Raw genomic sequence first — 19,138 nt, forward strand, 5'->3', positions numbered from 1 at the left:
TTATTATTTTATTTTTCCAATTTGACAAAGATGATTAACTAAATTAATTACGAAATCAAATAAAATAAAATCAGAAAACTAATAAAAAAAAACAGTTCTATTTATTGACAAACAATTATAGCACTATTTCACCTAATTCTGAAATTATTTCGCTGATATGTCTCCGTTTTTACTTTTACTGCAAGTTATTAAAAACCCATTTCCTTTTTAAGTTAATTTTAATCCTTATAATTCGGTTATTATGAAGAAGAACCAAAAACACTTAAACCCTTTATTAATTGTATCGTGAGAACTAGGGTTAGATCAAAATCCTCTTTGAATATTTGCGTTTCATACAAATGGAAACAAGGCTTCACTGAAGTAGAGAGAAAAGTGACAACTATTACCCAAATGGTAAACTCAACACGAATGAATTGACTTTGTGAACATCTTTTAAGAAAAACACTTCCATTAAATTGTTGAGGATCCAATTACAGATAGACGAATAGAAAAGCCCAAATTGAGAAACCTTGCACCAAAGATTTATACTGGTTCGGTCACAAACGACCTACATCCAGTCCCCAAGGTATACTTGAGATTTTTTTCACTATCTAGTCAGAATATACAACAATAAACATTTTACACTCTAGAAAATCCTCCTTAAAATTCCACCCATAGATGTCTCATTGAATCACTCCAATCACCTAGCTTCACACTCTTGAAAACCCGAGGGATCACATACCCTCAAAAACTTTGGAAACCCCCTTCCTAGATTAACCAAAACAGTAAGCCAAGAATCACTTGTAATGTGAGATAATCACATTGAAGTTCTACTAGCACTCAATTCAAACTGTGTAGGCTCGAGAGCATGCTCCTATACATGACCCAACATTGCCACCAACTGCAGAAGATTATACAATAGTATTTAATAAGTCATGTGATATCATCAAAAGCATCTCATAACGAGTTCTTTACAACATCATATAACTTAAAACATGCACATATAGTCATATTGCGGATAAATAGTCATTCCACAATTGATTACCTTATATTAGTCTGTCAAGTAGAAACTACTTCTGAAAAATAGAATGATCCCTTTTGAGGAGAGAAAATCATCTTGCAAACTTTTCCAATCAACAACACCTGTGGCTAGCTGGTAAGCTTAGTTGTTGAATATTGGAGCAAATAGTTGCAATACTTGCTTCATTGCCGGTAAATACCTAGCCACCTACCAATGCTTATTGTTCAACACAACAGTTGTTAAGAAATTTTAAAAAGCAAGACAAATTTAGAAAATTAGCTAGAGAAAATATAGTTTCAATCCACACCTAAGGCTAAAGCCAAAAGGAAATTCAGAAAAATGTCATATTGATAATGGTTAATTTTGCATAGAGAAAACTCCCCTACAATATTAACATAAAAGAAAGTATAGCCATATAAATAAAAATTATTTTATGAATTTAGGCGTACAGATCCCGTGAGTGATAGAAACAGCCAAACAGGTATCCCAAAAAAAGGGGGACGGCCTAGTGCATGAGGACCTTGCCATTGTGGGGTCTGGTATCTCCTAATAAATGGAAAGTAATATGGCAAATGGTCGTGAACAAAGTGATGAAATCAAACCAGCGTTAAAAATAGGTGAATTTTAATCAACTTTAAGGCTTTTCTTGAGTTCCTGTAGCAGCTACATAAAGCTAAAAAAAGATGTGATTATTATAAGATTGCCAAAGTGCAAATTTTACTTCTTATAAAATAAGTTTTAAAGGAAACAAACGTTATATAAATAGCTATCATCATAAGTAACTAGATATGTGCAGGATATTCAGTTAATAAAACCTTAGGCTAGTGAAAACAATAAATATGATAAATGGATTACAACATAGGTAAGAAGAGAAGCCTCTGAGTTATAAGTTGTGAGTAAAACCAGCAACACTTGTAGCATTCTGAAAAATCAAAAGCGAACAGGCATGTTAAATTCAAAGTTGAAGTCCAACAAAAACTGCAGATATTACCTGAAAAACCTTTTACCATATGGTGGTATTTCCTTTCTCAAACTCTACATGAAGCTTTCTTTGAAGCCAATTTTTTTGTTTCTTTTTATCCACCCAAGCACCAGATTTCGATTCCTTCTGTATGACAAGCTGTACATGCAACACATTTTTTTTTGTTTTTGGGCAGGTATATGATGAATTGCCAGTACTTCTCTTACCATCTTCACATCTAGAAATGGTGAATTGTTACAGCTTCTCTTGCCATCATCACATCAAGAGATAAGTGGTGAATTGCCACAACTTTTATTGCCCTCTTCACATCAAGAGGAATTGCTGCCATCTACAGTGAGAACTGTTGATGTGGCCAACACAAATGGGCCGGAAGCAGAGGCTTTTGGGCAGAATACATCAAAAGCTGAATATACTGCATTTAGCAAGGTAGTGTCAATCGAAGTGATTAAGTTGAAATTTACACATGATTTCATTTTTATTTGGAACACAAATTTTTCTGTCTCAAGAATTAAGGGAGAGATAAAATGATCAAGGAGAAAGAAAGATTGATCTCATTCATTAATTGATTTTCTCTGTAAAATGATCTATATATATCAAACATCAGACAGGGAATCAGACAGGATCTTAGCTAACTAACAAATCTGATAAAACCAAATCTAAACTAACATTTAATAACTACTAACTGAAAACTGTTCAGACTGAAACTGATAAAGATTGTACTCGTGGCCATTAATAGGACAATAATTCATAGAAGAAGTAATATTGTGATTGCTCTTCCTTTTCCTCACACAAAAATTCAACCATTGGAACAACAAAAACCTGTTACATCACACATTCTGATATTAAATTACAAATATTAAACTAATGAAGTTATCATAATGCTAACCTGCAATTCAAGTCAAACCCTTCAACAAAATCTCTTTTGCTTCTATTTTTATTTATTTATGGTGATATAGGCTAAAATAGAATTTTGGTTCCCCATTTTAATTTTTAGTTTCAGTTTAGTTCCCTAAGTTTAAAAAGTTGTACTTTACTCCCGAAAATTATCTCTGTTAGCAAAATTAGCCTATCCGAGTTTTGTTAATATTTTGTACTAGTGGTGTTAATTTTGACTGATGTGACATCCCTCAGTTTTCCTCATGTCACCAAGTTAATTAAATAAGTATTATAAACTAAAGAAAGGACCAACTTAGTCTAATGGAGACACTTTAAGGGACCAAAGTAAAACCTTTTAAATTTTAAGGACCAAACTGAAACAAAAGATTATAATAAAAGACCAAAATTCTATTTTAGCCAGTAATATAAGCTTAGTAGGGACTTAAGTATTCTGTTCATGCATGTTAGAATTTTAGAATTGGTTTTTTTCTTGAATATGTATCTTATCCTTTCAATCAGTAATGAAAAAGATTTACCCTTTACCGAAAGATGTGAAAAAGTAAGTAGTATCAATCAGAATAAAAGATGTCAAAAATTAAAAATGTAACCACAATGAATTTTAAACATAGAATAACAGAAGAGAGTAGATGATTCCATCAGTAAACTAGCAAAGTAAGCATTATCATGAGATAAATTAGTTATAGTAAAGCTGAAAGTAAAAGTTAAGAGAACCTTGTATAAGTGTGAGACACATTATTGAAGTCATAGGAGACAAATTAGCGTTAGCTCTAAACAGCTGCTTGCCTGCTGCAAAGAGATGATTTACAAAGTAGGAATCTAAGAGAGTCAACATCTAACGCCTCCTTTGTTCCTTAATTTTAGCATGTAACTGAAGGAAAATAAAAAGGCTTTTGGTAACCGAAGGATCTCCAAAATGCTGCAGAGAAGGCAAAAGAAATGGGCTGAGTTAGGTGCCAAGGATGCATTTGATTCACTAAATGTCAAATCAAACAAAAGCATGAGTTGACAAATTATTATTGAAGATTAAGCTAACTAAGAAGTTGAAGTGTTAATTCTGAAGCTCTCACTTCGGTCTTTATATAATACTAGTGAAAAGAAATACTTCGTGGCTCTGTATTTTATTTAAATAAAAATAACAAATGAGAAAGAAAAGGGAAGTTAAAATAAGAGAAGTGGTCAGTTATAGTAGGAAAGAAAAAACGGTCTAATCAAAATCTGTACACAAAATAATAGAATTGTCTTTATTAATAGCATAGATAAAAAAATTACAAACAAAGGAATTCCTCAAGGTAAAAATTTTACCAAATAATTGGCCTTTCAAACTCATTATATTAGAAAGAAAAAAGAAGAAAAAACTTCCAATATTTGTTCAGGATAACAAGCCAACCTCTTAATACCAGGGATAATCTATTCTTGTTTCATTCTCCTGCTGAGAGATCAGGAGCCTACTTGGGTTTTGCTGGCATTGGTATACAAACTTCATAATAAAATTGGGCACTTGAAAATTTCTTTTCTAGCTGAATAAATTAGCTTGGAAGCTTTTCTTTCTGCTGGTTGTACACCACAAATTAGCTTGGACACCTCTGTTGCTGACAATTGCTCCTTGCTGCAGAAACATAACAGGAGAAATGCAATCAATAAGAGATCCAGGAAAGTGCAAAAAAATAGGAAGCAATACCATATATGTTGCTTCAACAGCATTGAAATGCATTAACAAAAAGTAAGCCACATTCATCTCAGTTTCTTACTCTGCTTGATGCGGTGCTTTTACATCTTCAAAGCAATAAATATGAAAATAAATGGGTTGTTTCCCAAAAAAGGAGGGGATCTTGGTTTTGATGGTTTTAAATACTCTCTACATATATATTATTCAAAATCAAACAAGGAATTAATGGTACAAAAGAGGATAATATATCCTCCTTAAAAAAACATAAAGAACTAATTTAAAACCAGAAAAAGGTAGTAAAGATATATACATAACTAAAAAGGAAATCCTCTTAAAAGAAATCATGGACAGAACCAATGGTAGACAAATTTTATAGAGCCCTATCTATAAACATTTCCTTCAGAGGCCTTTTTGCATTATAATTGAAGGTAGTTTACTTTTTATATACCAATTGGTATCAAAACCTAGTATTTCAACCACATGCTACTTATATTGTGCACATTATGTGGTGCATACTTTGTTGAGCCTTAGGAAACATACTGGTGAATGTCCAGGATAGAAGACCATCAATAAAACAACTATAAAAAATACATGTTAATTCCAGAGGCATGATCCCCAAAGACTGCCATGTATCCAGGGTACACACCTCAGACCACATTTGTGTCTGGCACCATGACACAGATACTCAAAGGTGCCTAGAGGTGTGGCCGAGACCCCTGCTCAAACCCAAAGATTCCCTCTGATATAGTTTCCCAGGAAGTGTGCATCATGAGGACCACCTGGTCCCTTTAATAGGAGGCATCCCCTTTAAAGTATCAATGCCCCTTTTTTGTCATAACCCCTTGCAGGATGTCACTTCAGGCATTAAGATAGGGACCCCCTAAAGCACCCTGATCATTGATCCAAAGAAAAGCAGCACATATCCGAGGGTTGGCCACATTCCATTCTAAAATATTACATGATACAATGTGTTTTTAAGGTAACAAAGCATGCAATCAAATTGCACAATTGATTATTATTTGTTGTCGATAACTCCACCTTTTATATGTCAACGATTTCAACTATATAGAAATATCTCTCAAATATATGTATGATTGAGTGTGTGAACTTTGTCTGTTGTACCTTATTCCTATTTCATTGTAATTATGAAAATTTGTCTTGCAGCCCTTCAGTTGGAACCCAACAAAGAAACATAAATTGGTATCTTCAAGCACGGAATGTGATTTATTGTATGCAATAATGAATTCCCTTGAGCAAGAGGGATTTGTTATTATGATTTAATCAATGTGCAATACTGCAATGCTATAAATAAGTTTTATCTGTATAATATCATTCTAATTCAGTTTAATATTGTACATTTAGGCTAGTGACCTATACTATCTACTTTAGTGTTTCTGTTTTTCTTTTGTCCTTTTTCGGGGAAATGATGATGTGCAAATGTTGATTGATTTGAGGAAAGGGAAATACATACATCCATAGACTCTAGTTACATGTCTGCTATATAATAATAATGCGTTACATCTTATAAAGTCAACGGAGAGACACAAGATTTGCTCCGGAAATATAATATTATCTCAATTTATAATATCAAGTTAATACACTTGCACATAGTGAATATTTCATGCTGAAATATCTGACAGTTTGTTGGACCGGTCACTTTCATGACAGCTGTACTCTGTAACTAACTCTTTAGTTAGTTACAGAATATTCTAGTCTTTTCTTCTATCCTGAGTTGCTATATGTAGCTGGACTGTCACTGATTGTGCTTTATTTTTATTTTTCATCAATAATACAGTTTGTTTTTCTCTCATTCTTTGAAAGTCAATACATCTCACTGGAGTTAGATTCTATCCTCCAACTCAAGGTCAACTACCCTTCCATATAAATATCTGAACTGTCTCCTTTCTCATAGGTACACACTTGTTCTCAATATTGTTGCTCTCTAGGATTTTTCTTAATTTAGGCATCAAAGTTCTAGCAGGTATCCACCCCACCTTCACTTGAATAGTAACCGTTCATCGGAAAGGCCGTCTACTTTGAATAGAGGTAAGCCCAAGTCAAAGTAAATCAGAACATCATTTATGTTTTTTGACTTTTATTAGGAGAGTTCTACTTGTATGCTCAGAAGATATCTTAATCTAGAGTAAGTTGAGGGAGGATTAATTATCAGCTAGTGTGTATAGATGAAGTTATCATCATAGGAATCGATGAATAATGATAATTTTTAATTTAGGAAACACCTATTACCTTATTCTTAGAGTTGGATGAAGGATTTGCTTCTCCTCGAGTATTTTCTTGCTATTAAGTCATGACAACTGAATTGTTAGAGATAATGTATGAATCCATATTCCAAACCTCTATTTCGACAAGGGAGATTCTATACCTAAACTAAACAAACATATCTTTTGCTTTGTCATTAATTAGTTTGTATATGCTCCACGTGATGGTCATTGGAACATTGTAACCAAATCCTCAAGTTTATCAAAGGATCACTAGCAAAGTTTTTCTAGCATGATTCTTACCATATTGGGTCCTCTCAACCATACATTTCGTGTACTAGATTCCCCATCACACACAAAAAGTGTGCCAGGTTCTTTTTAAAGGAAGTCTTGTGATAATAATGTAAAAGAATCAAGTGATAATAATGTAAAAGAATGAATTGAACTACGTACCTATATAAATTGTGTATCTATACTTGTACCATGTTACTCGTAACTATGAACAATATAAACTAGCTACTAAGTCTATTGCCACTCTTGAAAACTAAATAAGGGCATTATATCATTACTCATGTTCAACTTAAACATTACCTAACACTTCCAATTAAATTCATTTTGTAATGTATTTCAAGGAAACTTAATTTTAAGGCTTTTTTATTTAATTTACGTAAAACATGGCTATTAGTCCATTTGTTAGCTTTGAGGACTTCTTCCCTTGTCATGAAACCTTTTGAGTCTTTTCTCTTTGTTTCCATATGACTTTGCTAGTACCAACCACAGGCTTATTTACATAGATTACCTCCAAACATGGTTTTTAGTCTAGTTGTTAGCACCGAGGGCATTGTTCCTTATCGAGGTATCTATGAGCCTTCCTCATTATTTACATATGACTTTGCATGGACCCAAATGGTGGCTCATATACTTAGTTTAGCTCCAAGCATAGCTATTAGTATAGTCCTTAGCGTTGATAACTTGTTCCCTTACCAAGGCACCTTCAAGTCTTATGTTTTGTTTCCATATGACTTTGCATATTGGAGTTGAACCAATAATTTAGGCCTTACCATGGGGTTATGACTTTGCATATCGGATTTAAATCAATGAATTATTCCTTACCATGGTGTTATTCTACCATTGAGTTAGAAGGGGCCCCTTTGATGTAATCTTAATAAGGCACTAGCCAATATGACCAGTACATCTATTTTTTCAACGTGACTATTTCAAAAATAATCTCACGGATTTATTCACGCTGCGCCTTTTTCTTAGAAAATGGTAATTACGATAGACTACGTCTTCTCTATCTCGATGAAATGGGCGGAATGGCTATCCCAATGCCAAAAATATTCCCAGTAGTCAAACACATCAAGGACTTGATCCTAAGTTTCCACATTTCACTTTTCCACTAAGGAGATTGACTTTGTCTATGACACTTCAAATGTTTTATTCACCCTATGATCATCTTTGTCGTTATTATGTTTGTTGGAAGAATTCCCTTGTTCATAGCCTTCAAGAGTCTTATAAGTATCATAACTCTCCAAAGGAGAGTTCTTTCAGAGTAAGAGATTATGGGAATCGTGAAATGGAGATACAATCATAAATTTGGATCTCAAAGCTCTTATTGAACTCAAAGGAAAGTTCTACAAGGAAACTATATGGCCATCGATGTTCTACAATCATGAGTGTTGGTTGTTGAAGTGTCAATAGAAGAAAGATGTACAATGGAATTAAAAATGTTGAGGTGAAAAAATAAGATCGAGGAACAAATATATCTAGAAGGTTGGGGAAACACTTGTTAAGGAGAAAATGGTGAAGAATTGGCCAAGGTAGTTTGTTCATATGAGAAGAATGCCAATATAGTGTTATCAGAACCGGACTAGTCATCAACTCGATCGAGGTTGGTGGGTTCCTGGTTGAATGTGAGTCACTAGTTGAACTACATGAATCGGCATACATTATATATATATATATTTCTTTGTCACACATTATATTGATAGTGAAAATGGCCCAATGGTAAGTTTGCGGGAAGTGGGTTCAAGGCCTTATCGTAGTTATTCATTTTATTTTGTACTTCAATGATCTTTTACAAAGAGAGTTAGTACAAAACATATGCAGCGGCGCCTCTTTGGGTGATGCGCCTACCTCAAGCCTGGCAAAAGGTGCAGCACACATAAACAAGTGCAACTGGGGCTGCGCATTATACTTATCATTGGTTCGACCAATACCGGATTTACTAGTTTGATCCAATTTCTAGGCGGGTTGATGATGTCATCACTAGGTCAATGCATATCCAATCTAATCATTAAGTCGACCTGCTCATACAATTGTTTCCCAATCGGACCGGTTCAACCGGCCGGTCCGAGCCAGGTTTGATAACACTACAATAGTGTTTTCATAATCCATTAGAATAATTTTGGAGAAACCATAACAAAAAGGACCTTGGTCTAAGTGGATTGATTAAGTATTTTTTTAGTGTTTCATGTATGTATTTCCCTTTTCTCAAATCCATCAACATTACCACATCACCATTTCCCCCCAAAAAGGACAAAAGAAAAACAGAAACAATAAAGTTGATATTATAGGTCACTAGCCTATATGTATAATGTTAAACTGAACTAGAAAGATAGAATTCAAATAAAACTTATTTAGTAGCATTTCAGTATTGCACATTGATTAAACCATAATAACAAATCCTCTTACACAAGGGAATTCATCATTGCAGACAATAAATCACTTTCCATGCTTGAGGATACAGATTTATGTTTCTTCTTTCGATTCCAACTGATGGGCTGCATGCCAAATTTTCCATAATTAGAATGAAATAGGAATAAGGTACAACATACGAAGTTCACTCACACACAAACTAGAGAGAGGGAGAGAGATGTGTGCATATATGTATGTATGTGTGAATAGTTGCAATCATTGACATAATAAAGGAGTCAAGTTATTAACAATAGTACTAATAATCAATCATGTAATTTGATTGCATGCTTTGTTATTTTATAATTTTAAAACTCATTCTATCATCCTTAACCTATACTCAAACTTACATAATATATTTGGTAAATAGATTATCTTGTCACAATGTGTTAATTCAATACGAACATGTGAATTTCTATTTTCATGGACAATTCGGCATTAATTAGGGATAATAACATTGACTTCCCTTGAGATTAGTGTTAATTAGACGTACAACCTTTTTGATTGGAAAATTACATTGATAAGAACCTTGGGGGAACCACACCACAAAAGCTAGTTGTTGTAGTTGGAGAGCCCAAGGCCTTATTAACCCACATTAGAATTTCATACTACCTATGTGAGACTTGAGAGTCTCATGCCTTGCAATTGAAACCTATCATCCCACTACACTACGCAGCCATAGCGCACACGTGGGCTAGCTGTGCACTAGCCCTTTGACTAGTTCCAAGTAAACACTACAATGTTGGTGTCATCACCAATGCCACTCGTTTGCAATTGAGAGACATGATGGAGGATTCTGATACCAATTGATAAGAATGTTGGAAGAACTACACCACAAAAGCTAGTTGTTGTAGTTGGAGAGTCCAAGGCCTTATAAACCCCACATTATAATTTTATAATTCCAATGTGGGGACTCATGTCCCATAACTTGCAACCAGATCCTAATATACACCTACCTCCCTAGCTTTTTATTTTTATTTTTATTTTTTTATATTTTTTTTTAAGGTTACTATAAATGTGGTCTATGCAAAAAAATAATAAATGAGGGAGGTAAGTGTAACTTTCCAAAAATGGGTGCCAACATTAAAATAATATATAACATAAAAGGGAGTCGGGTCCAATTTTTCAACCAAGAGGTTTGTAAGTGTAATAGTGCTAAGCTCAAGGGAGGTCAATTTAATTAGCCCTATTAATAATGCCCCATACTAAATTGTTTCACCAAGAAATCTAGTAGTAACTATGAAAAGTGGCTTATTTCACTTGATAAGGAATACAGTTAAAACTGAATGTACAAACTGCAGTAATAAGATAATGCCAACTGATGCACTCAAGTTAGTTAATCCTAGGAAAAAAGAATTACCCATTGAAGCATCTGTGTCAGTAGTAATGATTCGGAAATGGCTGGAACAATCACTTGTTTCACTTTTGGTATCATCATCCTTCGGTACAGGTGAACCAGCAAATTCATTCATCCCAGTGTTTCCTTCATCTCTTGGCAGCAAATTCTCCTCCATATTTCTGCTGCTCTGTAGCACCAGAAGCACAAGATAATATATGCTTAATATTAAAGGGAATATTAATTCTACTTTTTTTCCTGCCTTTTATTTTATTTAGACAATTAGACAAGGGAATGATTGATGAACAAGCCAATGTTTATATATACATATAGAGACACATGCATATGCAATATTATAGGTTTTATGTTGAGTTTCAAAGGACACTTAAGCTTGACAAACAATGACTAGTAACATATATTTCTAATGGTTACAAAATCATTGGGTAACAAAACTAGAACCAAAAAATAATGGAAGGAAAAAATTCAAAGAATGAGTAGATTAGACCTCTCCATGGACACAATCACAAATTCCAACAACAGATATTTTATTTGAAGAAAAAAAATTGTTATTTTCCAAATAATGTGTGCCATACAAGAAAGTAATGAAGTTTCTTCAACAACTTACAGTATATATACCATAAAAGTAATACATTTATGAGTTAGGGAACATTTTTCTTTGGAGAATAATAAAATAAAATTTCAAAAACTCTTTCAAGAAACTAGGGGAGGAAACAACAATATCTGCGAATTAAATTGAACCAAACATACACTAAATCATCCCTGTTGTGTTACTTGTGTATGATATAGATGGTTTACTACAACAGACTGAGTTCAATTTACAATATAAAATAGACATGACTGGTTAAGTTATACAATGCATTTAATCAGGTTTGGATGATTTTATGATGTATTACCTCTCCTACAGTTGATATGTCAAATAGATTTGGCATTTCTTGTTCAAACAACCAGAATGAATTTAATAAGTTCTCAATCACTGGATCTGTTTCCTGCAAAATATTTGATTAAAACAATCAGTTATGCTATCGATAACAAAAATATTGTATAGAATATGTTTTATTTGTAAAAATACATTGAAACATTGGCAGCTCTGTCGCACAAAATTCTAGCAGATTCTCTTTATGGAATGAGACAATGAAGTATAACCATATGAAATCATGAGTAAATTTGAACTTAACCACTTCCATTGTCAATACCTCAGTGAATGCAGTATATTCAGCTTTTGATGTGTCCTTCTCAAAAGCTTCTGCTTCTGGATCATTTGGTTTGGTCACATCCACTGTTCCCACTGCAGATGTTGGCAATTCCTCTTGATGTGAAGAGGGCAATGAAAGTTGTGGCAATTCACCACTTTTTTGTTGATGCAATGATGGCGAGAGAAGGTGTGACAATTCACCACTCACTTCTCGATGTGAAGATGGTAAAAAAAGTAAAGGTAATTCATCAGTTACCTGCCCCCAAAAAAATAACATAATTATTCAAAAATCAACAATATAATGTTAAATCTTCTCGGAAGCAAACTAAAATATATTAGCTGAAGTAATGTTCATTACATGTGATTCTATTGAGTTGTTCCCTATGCTGAATGCTTCAACTGCAACAGAAAATAATAAATAAAAGTAATAAGTCAATAGGGGAAAAAGGAAATACCATGCACTGACTCTTGAATATGTCACCCATAACTTTATTATGAAACACCCAAGTTATCAGTGGTTTACTATTTTTACTCGTCTTCTATTCATATCAAATATCAAGAATTTAGGGATATCATCAAGGCTTCTAATGGATAAATTGGGGCAATCATATGAAAATTGTCTGCTATCAGCAAATAAAATATCAAGTCTCGTTTAACTTGCTATCGATAAATCATATACAACTAGGCAGGGTTGGCAACATGGTACAATCCTTATCCCATCAAACTTTATAGGACAAATATGAAAACAAAGTTCATCAGGCAATGCACATGTATATAAAATTTATGAAAATACATATGTGCAACAAGACAAATTCAATGTTTTGTAGGTCCTTCAATTTAAAATCCTTTAATGTAGCTAATGAGGCACACCAAGAAACATACCAGGAGTAAATTCATCAGGCAGCTGATTCATTTCTTCATTCATGGAATTCCCTGCTTCTTGAGAAGCATTATATCCTTGTGTGGCTTCTTGGCCATGTGTGTCCTGCAATTATATCCAAGAAGAGTGAGATTTGAACACAGTATTGCATCAGTAAACCAACTTGAATTAGACCTCAATTAGAGGGAGAAGTGTAACCTACATGCACTTGCACCCGTTCTCTAAAGAAGCCAACATCATAGTTGAGTGACCACCACTCCAGCAAAAATCCTTCTGGTACATCCATTGCTGAAAAAATCAGTTCCATATTTATCAGTCACAAAAACTGCCACACAATAATTAATAATTCCTGACATAATTTAGAACATTGAAGTATAGAATTAATGCATAAGCTTCAATAGTATTTTGATGAAAGAACAAAAATTACTGAAGAGAAACTACCATAAAGAAATTCTTGCAAAGAATATTTACAATTTTAATCAGTAAATTAAAAAGAAAAGAAAAAAAGATCATCACAATAGAAAATACCCTCTATAATAGGTACTCCCATTAATAAGTTCATTGTAAAATCCCAGAAATGCATCATGGATATGACAATTTAGACTACATTATTCAAAATAAAGTGTAGTTTCATCTGTTTAATGAAAAAATCATAGCATTTGTCTCTAATCACTGTGTTAGGATCCAATTGAAAGGTATGACACTTGAGTCCCACATTGAAAGTATGGAATTCTAGTGTGCGGATTATAACCCAGGACTCTCAAACTACAATGACTAACTTTTGTGGTGTGGTGCTCCCAAAGTTCTTGTCAATTGATATTTGAGCTTTTCACCAGCTACAAACGAGCAGTGCATGTGTTGACAACATTCCAATGCACCATAACAGAAAAACTTGTCTCTTGGTGGATTGAGATCATCGGATGTTTGGCGTGTTGGAAAAGAAATCCGAACACACAATTAAACATGACCTTGTCATATGAAATTTTAACATGAAAGGATTAATTTCTATAGCTTTCATACTTTTGGCATGATCGTGGATTTTTTTAGCATATACACAAATGCCTAACACCCTTAGTGAGCTTATCTGTTCATCTAAGGGGTGAAAGGGGATAGCTGGGAGGGGAAATTTCATAAGAGGGAGAAACAATGAATGAAAACAATAAATGTAATTTTGGACTGTGATGATTTAATATGTATGAATTCATTTTAAATACATTATTTACCTTTATAACCGTATCATAAATTCTTAAAATATTAATTGCATATCGACATATTTGATGACGTTGTCAAACTTGTATCCACTTAAGGATTTGACTTGTCTACAATTAAAAAAAAGTTTGCAGCAACATACAATTGCTGTCACACGGTTTATAAACTTAGCTCCTCTAAGATCCACTTACTCAGATGATAAGAGTAAATTCATAACTCTTGATTAAAAACTTAAGAGTTGAGATTTTCACAACTACATGATTTGTGTTCCATGTGCATGTATATTATCCAATTTCAACATTTGAATTTTCAATTAACTGTTAATGCACTTTCACAAGACAAAACCTACCATTTACATTAAAGGAAATTATACAATAACTTTTTTTTTTACCATCTGAACTAATTGTGTTACTTTCTCATTCCTTGAAGACAGACTTTCTCATAAGATCTACAATGCTAGAAAATCAAATCAGCTGTCGGCATTTTCTATTAAGAAATTATTATATGGTGCAGGACCATGCGGTCCCAAGACTCCCAACCATCTCCATATAACATGATATTAACTCTTCTTTTTTTGTTTGATAAGGAGGTATTACTCCTTCTCACCAGCTTGGGTTGACTCCTATAATAATAAAGTGATACATGGTGACATGCCTAAGACGAGAATTGAACTCCGATATTTGGTTAAAGAATACAAGTGTCAAACCACTTGAACCGATGACTTTTGTCGATTAACTCTTTTTGTAAATTGAAAAAAGTGGTTATGTAAATTAGGACAGTGTTGGTTCAGATTTAAAAAAAAAAAAAAAAAAAAAACCAAACCAAACCACTTTATGAAAATGATTTGGTTCAAATGGAACCGTTAGTCAAACTAAATCATAATGGTTTGGTTTTCTCTCTAAATGGTTCCAGTTAGGTTCAATTTAAGGACCATGTAATAATTTCTCTTTGCTATCTCCTTTCCTGTCTCTAATTAAAAAAAAAAACAAAAAATCAATTTCCATGACAAACTACTGAGTACAACCAACAAGAAGAAAAATGTGTCATTTTTCAATTTGGGGGACACGAAATGGGTAGGGTTGATTTCATTCCGAATGCTAGACCCTGAACAAGTATAACTTACCATGATAGCCTTCCAATCAATTCAACAACACCCGAGTAATTTCTTGTACTAAAACATCACAAAAATAAAAGTAAGACAAAAAACTTTACCAAAAATGGCAAATATCATGCACAGAGAAATCTACCCACAAGAGCAACCAAAGCATGAACCACACAGAAGAAACAACCAAAAAACCAATAAATAAATAAGTTTAAATATCTCGGTCCTTCTATTATTAAAAGAGTCAATTTGCTATAAAATGATGCAATGTAGTCCTTTTAGTCCAATTGAGACTAATTACGTTAAATCTGTGTATATGTAGGACGAAATAATGACAACATTTCATAGCTTTTTAAAATCAAGAGACCAATTTAAACATTTTAAGCACCAAATTACATCAATTTATGCGATCTTAAAATAATATTTGATCAATAAAAATCAGCATTAAAATAATATTTGATCATGAAAATTTCTCTTAAAGTATAAATTAGTCTTTAATCATCAAATTTAAGATCATATTATGTCGATTCATGTAGTATTAAAATAATATTTAGTTAATAAAAATCAATATTAAAATAATATTTAGTAAATGAAGATATCTTTCTTTCAAATGTAAACTATTCCTTAATTGTATGATTTAAGATACCGTAGAAAACACATCTAAAAAAATTGAACCAATTAAACAAAACGTGGGTATACCATCACTTGAAGGAGCATCGGGATCCATCTGAAGATCGACCTCCTTCCTGAAAACCTCAGCAGTGTGTTGCATGTTTCTTTTGACAAGATAATCATACACGTAACGATCAAACCTTCAAAAACCAAGGCAGAAAAAAGTGATGATGAGAAAAACAACCACGACCCAGAAAAGAAAAAAAGCAAAAGGAGGGAAAATGATACGTTTGGCGAGTGCTCCAGTCTGGTTCCATGGCTTGAAGGTTGGTGAGTGAGTGAGAGAAGAGAATGAAAGAGAGAAGAAGCAAAAGAAAAAATGAAGAGAGAGAAAAGAGTTAAATGAGCATTGGCATTGGCAAAGAAACGTTTTGTTGAATGAGGTGTTAGTGATGAGAGATGGTGAAAGAGTGCAATGTGTAAGTGTAAGGTTCCATGCAGCCAGCGAAGTTGAGGAAACAAAATTAATTCAAACGAGTCACAGACTCACAAACGGTTCAACTCGCCTGCGGTGTGCGTTACCGTAGAATCGCAACGCAGTGTTGACTATTCACAATAATCTACCATTTTTTCTGTCAAACTCATTATTACACTGCATTTTTATCATTAATATTAAATGAATATATTTGCTCTCTCATCTTTAATGACTCAGTTATAAATTTGCCACTTTAATAGGGTTGAAAAAAATAGCCTAGAAACTAGTAATAATTCTTCTGTCTCAGCCATACTTTTAAGGTTTTTATTATGAGAATCATGTTCACACACAAGGTAGAATCCAAAAATTAATAATTAAAAATTAATTTATATTTATAAATTGCATTTTTTATTTATTAAATATTATTTTAATATTAACCAGAATCACATATGTAGGTATTTGTTTGTTCAATTTCATATCTCTAAACAACTGATAGTCATAAGATCAAACAACTTAGTGTTTTTTTAATACAATTTTATTAAAATAGTTATTATCTCAATAAATATATTAATTATAATTAAAAATTATATAATTTATAAAGAAGTAAATTAAAAAAAACAATTAATGTTATATTAAAAAGTAAGAATATAAATAATTTTGAAACATTTTTCAAGTATTAAAATTTCACTCATTATATATAAAATGAAGATAACATTTTTCTCGAGTAAAATATGCATAAAGTTCATTAGACAAGAATGAAAACCTACAAAATAAACATGTTGGAATAGTTTGAATTTGGTTAAAAATTCAATTCAAACCAATTAAATTTAATTAGTTTGAATTTCATAATTTTTTTTTAATCTAAATCGAACCAATCCAATATTAATTGAGTTGGTTTGATTCAGGCCATTGAATATTTAATTATTTTTTTAAGAAAAATTAGATTAAAAAATATTTTTTTTCTCAAAGTAAATATAATTTTTAATATTAACTAAATTGATATATTGTCAAAAATTAACTAAATTGATAGATTTGTAATATATTTCTTCTTGATTTCTTTTCTTAATCTACTTAAATATTTCAAATGTACTACATGTGAAAATGATAATCAATATTTTACAATATAATTTTTCTTGATTTCTTTAAGTATTTGAAAAGCAGAATGAAAGATTTTATATATATTGTAACATAAAAACTTTTTAAAATAATCAAAATGATACATAAATACATATTAATTGTTAATCAAAAATAAAAAAAATAATATTAATTGGTTTGGTTTGGGTTGGTCTAGATTTTAAATGTGTAATTGTGTAAATCCGATACCCGAATCAATCAACATCAAAGTTTAATTAGTTTTGTTTAGGTTGGACTCAAACAAAAAAAATCTAAACCAATTTAATTGTCGGATTCATCAAGTTCAGGTTTGGTTAGAGTTAGTTTAAATTTCAAATGTGTAAATTCGATATTCAAACCAATTATTAAGGGGGGTGTATTGGATTAGGATTTTAAAAGACTTTTTTAGTTAAAAAAAATCTTGCGGATTTTAAAAGACTTTGCAGTATTTTCATGACTTTTAAGATTTTGCAGAATTCTACAATACTTAAAATCAAGATTTTAATAGATTTTGCAAGAATTTTAAATCAGGATTTTAATGGATTTTGTGGGATTTTGTAGAATTTTCGTGCATTTTTGACATATGATAAGATTTCAAAAACAATTTCATACATTCAAATTTAAAAAGAGTCAAAGACAAAAATAATAAAAAACAACAATGTCTAGATAAATAATAATAATAATAATAATAATAATAATAATAATAATAATTCTCCATAATATCATATCCTCTTAAATAGCATTCACCCACATATCCATAGCTATACTAGTCCTCAAAGCATTAACGTCTTCTCGCTTTTACTCCTAGGTTTGAATAATAGCCTCAAATATGATCTTCATTAACCGGCAATGTTGAAGATGAAGGTCCATCCACCGCTTCAATTGGAAATTCATCAGAATGACATTCTTTACGTAGAAAGTTATGTAGTGTTGCACATGCTAACACAAGTTTGTTAAGTCTCAATTTTACCTCTTTTTGGATGAGACTTATTGAACAAATTTCACTCATCCTTTGAACCATTGCAATATAATTGTTCTCTTTTTGGTTCATTTTGTGTGCAGATATAACAAACCCAAATTTAGCTAACAATACCTTAATACACCTCATTTTTGTGCAGGTATTGAGCTAGAGAAGTGAGGATTGAAGATTCTTAGGATTGGGAATCCAAGAGGCTAAGGAGCAGAGAAGAAATTGCGCCGGGCGCAAGATGACTCGCGCCAGGCTTGAAAAGAACAGAGTCTGGAAGCCATGGCGCCGGGCGAGAGAATACACGCGCCGGGCATGGTCGAGACAGAGAGTGCATGAAACTCTCTGGAAGACATCGCGCCGGGCGTAAAAGAAAATTGCGTCGGGCTTACACTGAGGCAGAAAGTGCACAGAAGAGTCTGCGCCGTGCGCGAAGACTTACACGCCGGGCGCGAAACCCTAATCTGATCTCCCTGGCTCGTATTTGAAGCCATTTTCGGGGGAGAAACCCCCATTCTCACATTGGGCGCCTCCAGGAGTTGCGGAAGGGATTCCCAGGGCTTGGGATCGTCTGTGTGCGGATCTTTCCTTCGGTTCTTCACTTCCTCTTCCATCTCTATTTTTGTATTTGCCCTCATTGTTGTGAGTGGTTTCACCCATTTTATGGGGTTAGATGTAACCAACGTACTCTATTGTAATCTTTACGGTTTTAATGATATATATACATGTTGTTTTATTCTTTGTTGTGTTTGTTTCTATTCTTAATGCTTGCT

At 32.8% G+C, this 19,138-nt stretch overlaps 1 protein-coding gene across 4 annotated transcripts; it reads right to left on the minus strand.

Annotated features, from left to right (window-relative positions):
- Positions 1-430: 430 nt before the first annotated feature.
- On the minus strand, positions 431-16,713 carry LOC109805542 (uncharacterized). Of its 4 annotated transcripts, none has more exons than XM_083071200.1 (13): positions 16,099-16,713; positions 15,898-16,010; positions 13,090-13,175; positions 12,890-12,992; positions 12,366-12,406; positions 12,009-12,263; positions 11,709-11,801; positions 10,819-10,984; positions 4,267-4,485; positions 3,591-3,795; positions 2,008-2,394; positions 1,025-1,922; positions 431-880 (listed from the first exon to the last, which is right to left on the minus strand). In XM_083071200.1, exons 1-9 carry the CDS (start codon positions 16,125-16,127, stop codon positions 4,448-4,450), a joined length of 924 nt encoding a protein of 307 aa, XP_082927326.1. In that variant the 5' UTR covers positions 16,128-16,713; the 3' UTR covers positions 431-880; positions 1,025-1,922; positions 2,008-2,394; positions 3,591-3,795; positions 4,267-4,447. The 4 variants fall into 4 exon arrangements, with proteins under 4 accessions (XP_082927326.1, XP_029128651.1, XP_020223238.1 ...); XM_029272818.2 differs by adding an exon at positions 9,459-9,547 and having other exon boundaries at positions 1,025-2,394; XM_020367649.3 differs by having other exon boundaries at positions 1,025-2,394.
- Positions 16,714-19,138: the final 2,425 nt, after the last annotated feature.

The sequence above is a fragment of the Cajanus cajan genome, chromosome 3 (assembly GCF_000230855.2).
Source record: "Cajanus cajan strain Asha chromosome 3, NIPB_CcT2T_4, whole genome shotgun sequence".
NCBI classification, from domain to species: domain Eukaryota; kingdom Viridiplantae; phylum Streptophyta; class Magnoliopsida; order Fabales; family Fabaceae; genus Cajanus; species Cajanus cajan.

Bases quoted from the DNA above. Each gene is read 5' to 3' on its own strand.
- LOC109805542 (XM_083071200.1), bottom strand. From the start codon at position 16,127: ATGGAACCAGACTGGAGCACTCGCCAAAC. The intron at 13,176-15,897 runs GTATACCCACGT...TGATTTTTTCAG, and splicing joins CGATGCTCCTTCAAGTGATG to CAATGGATGTACCAGAAGGA. The intron at 11,802-12,008 runs GTATTGACAATG...AATATTTTGCAG, and splicing joins AATATACTGCATTCACTGAG to GAAACAGATCCAGTGATTGA.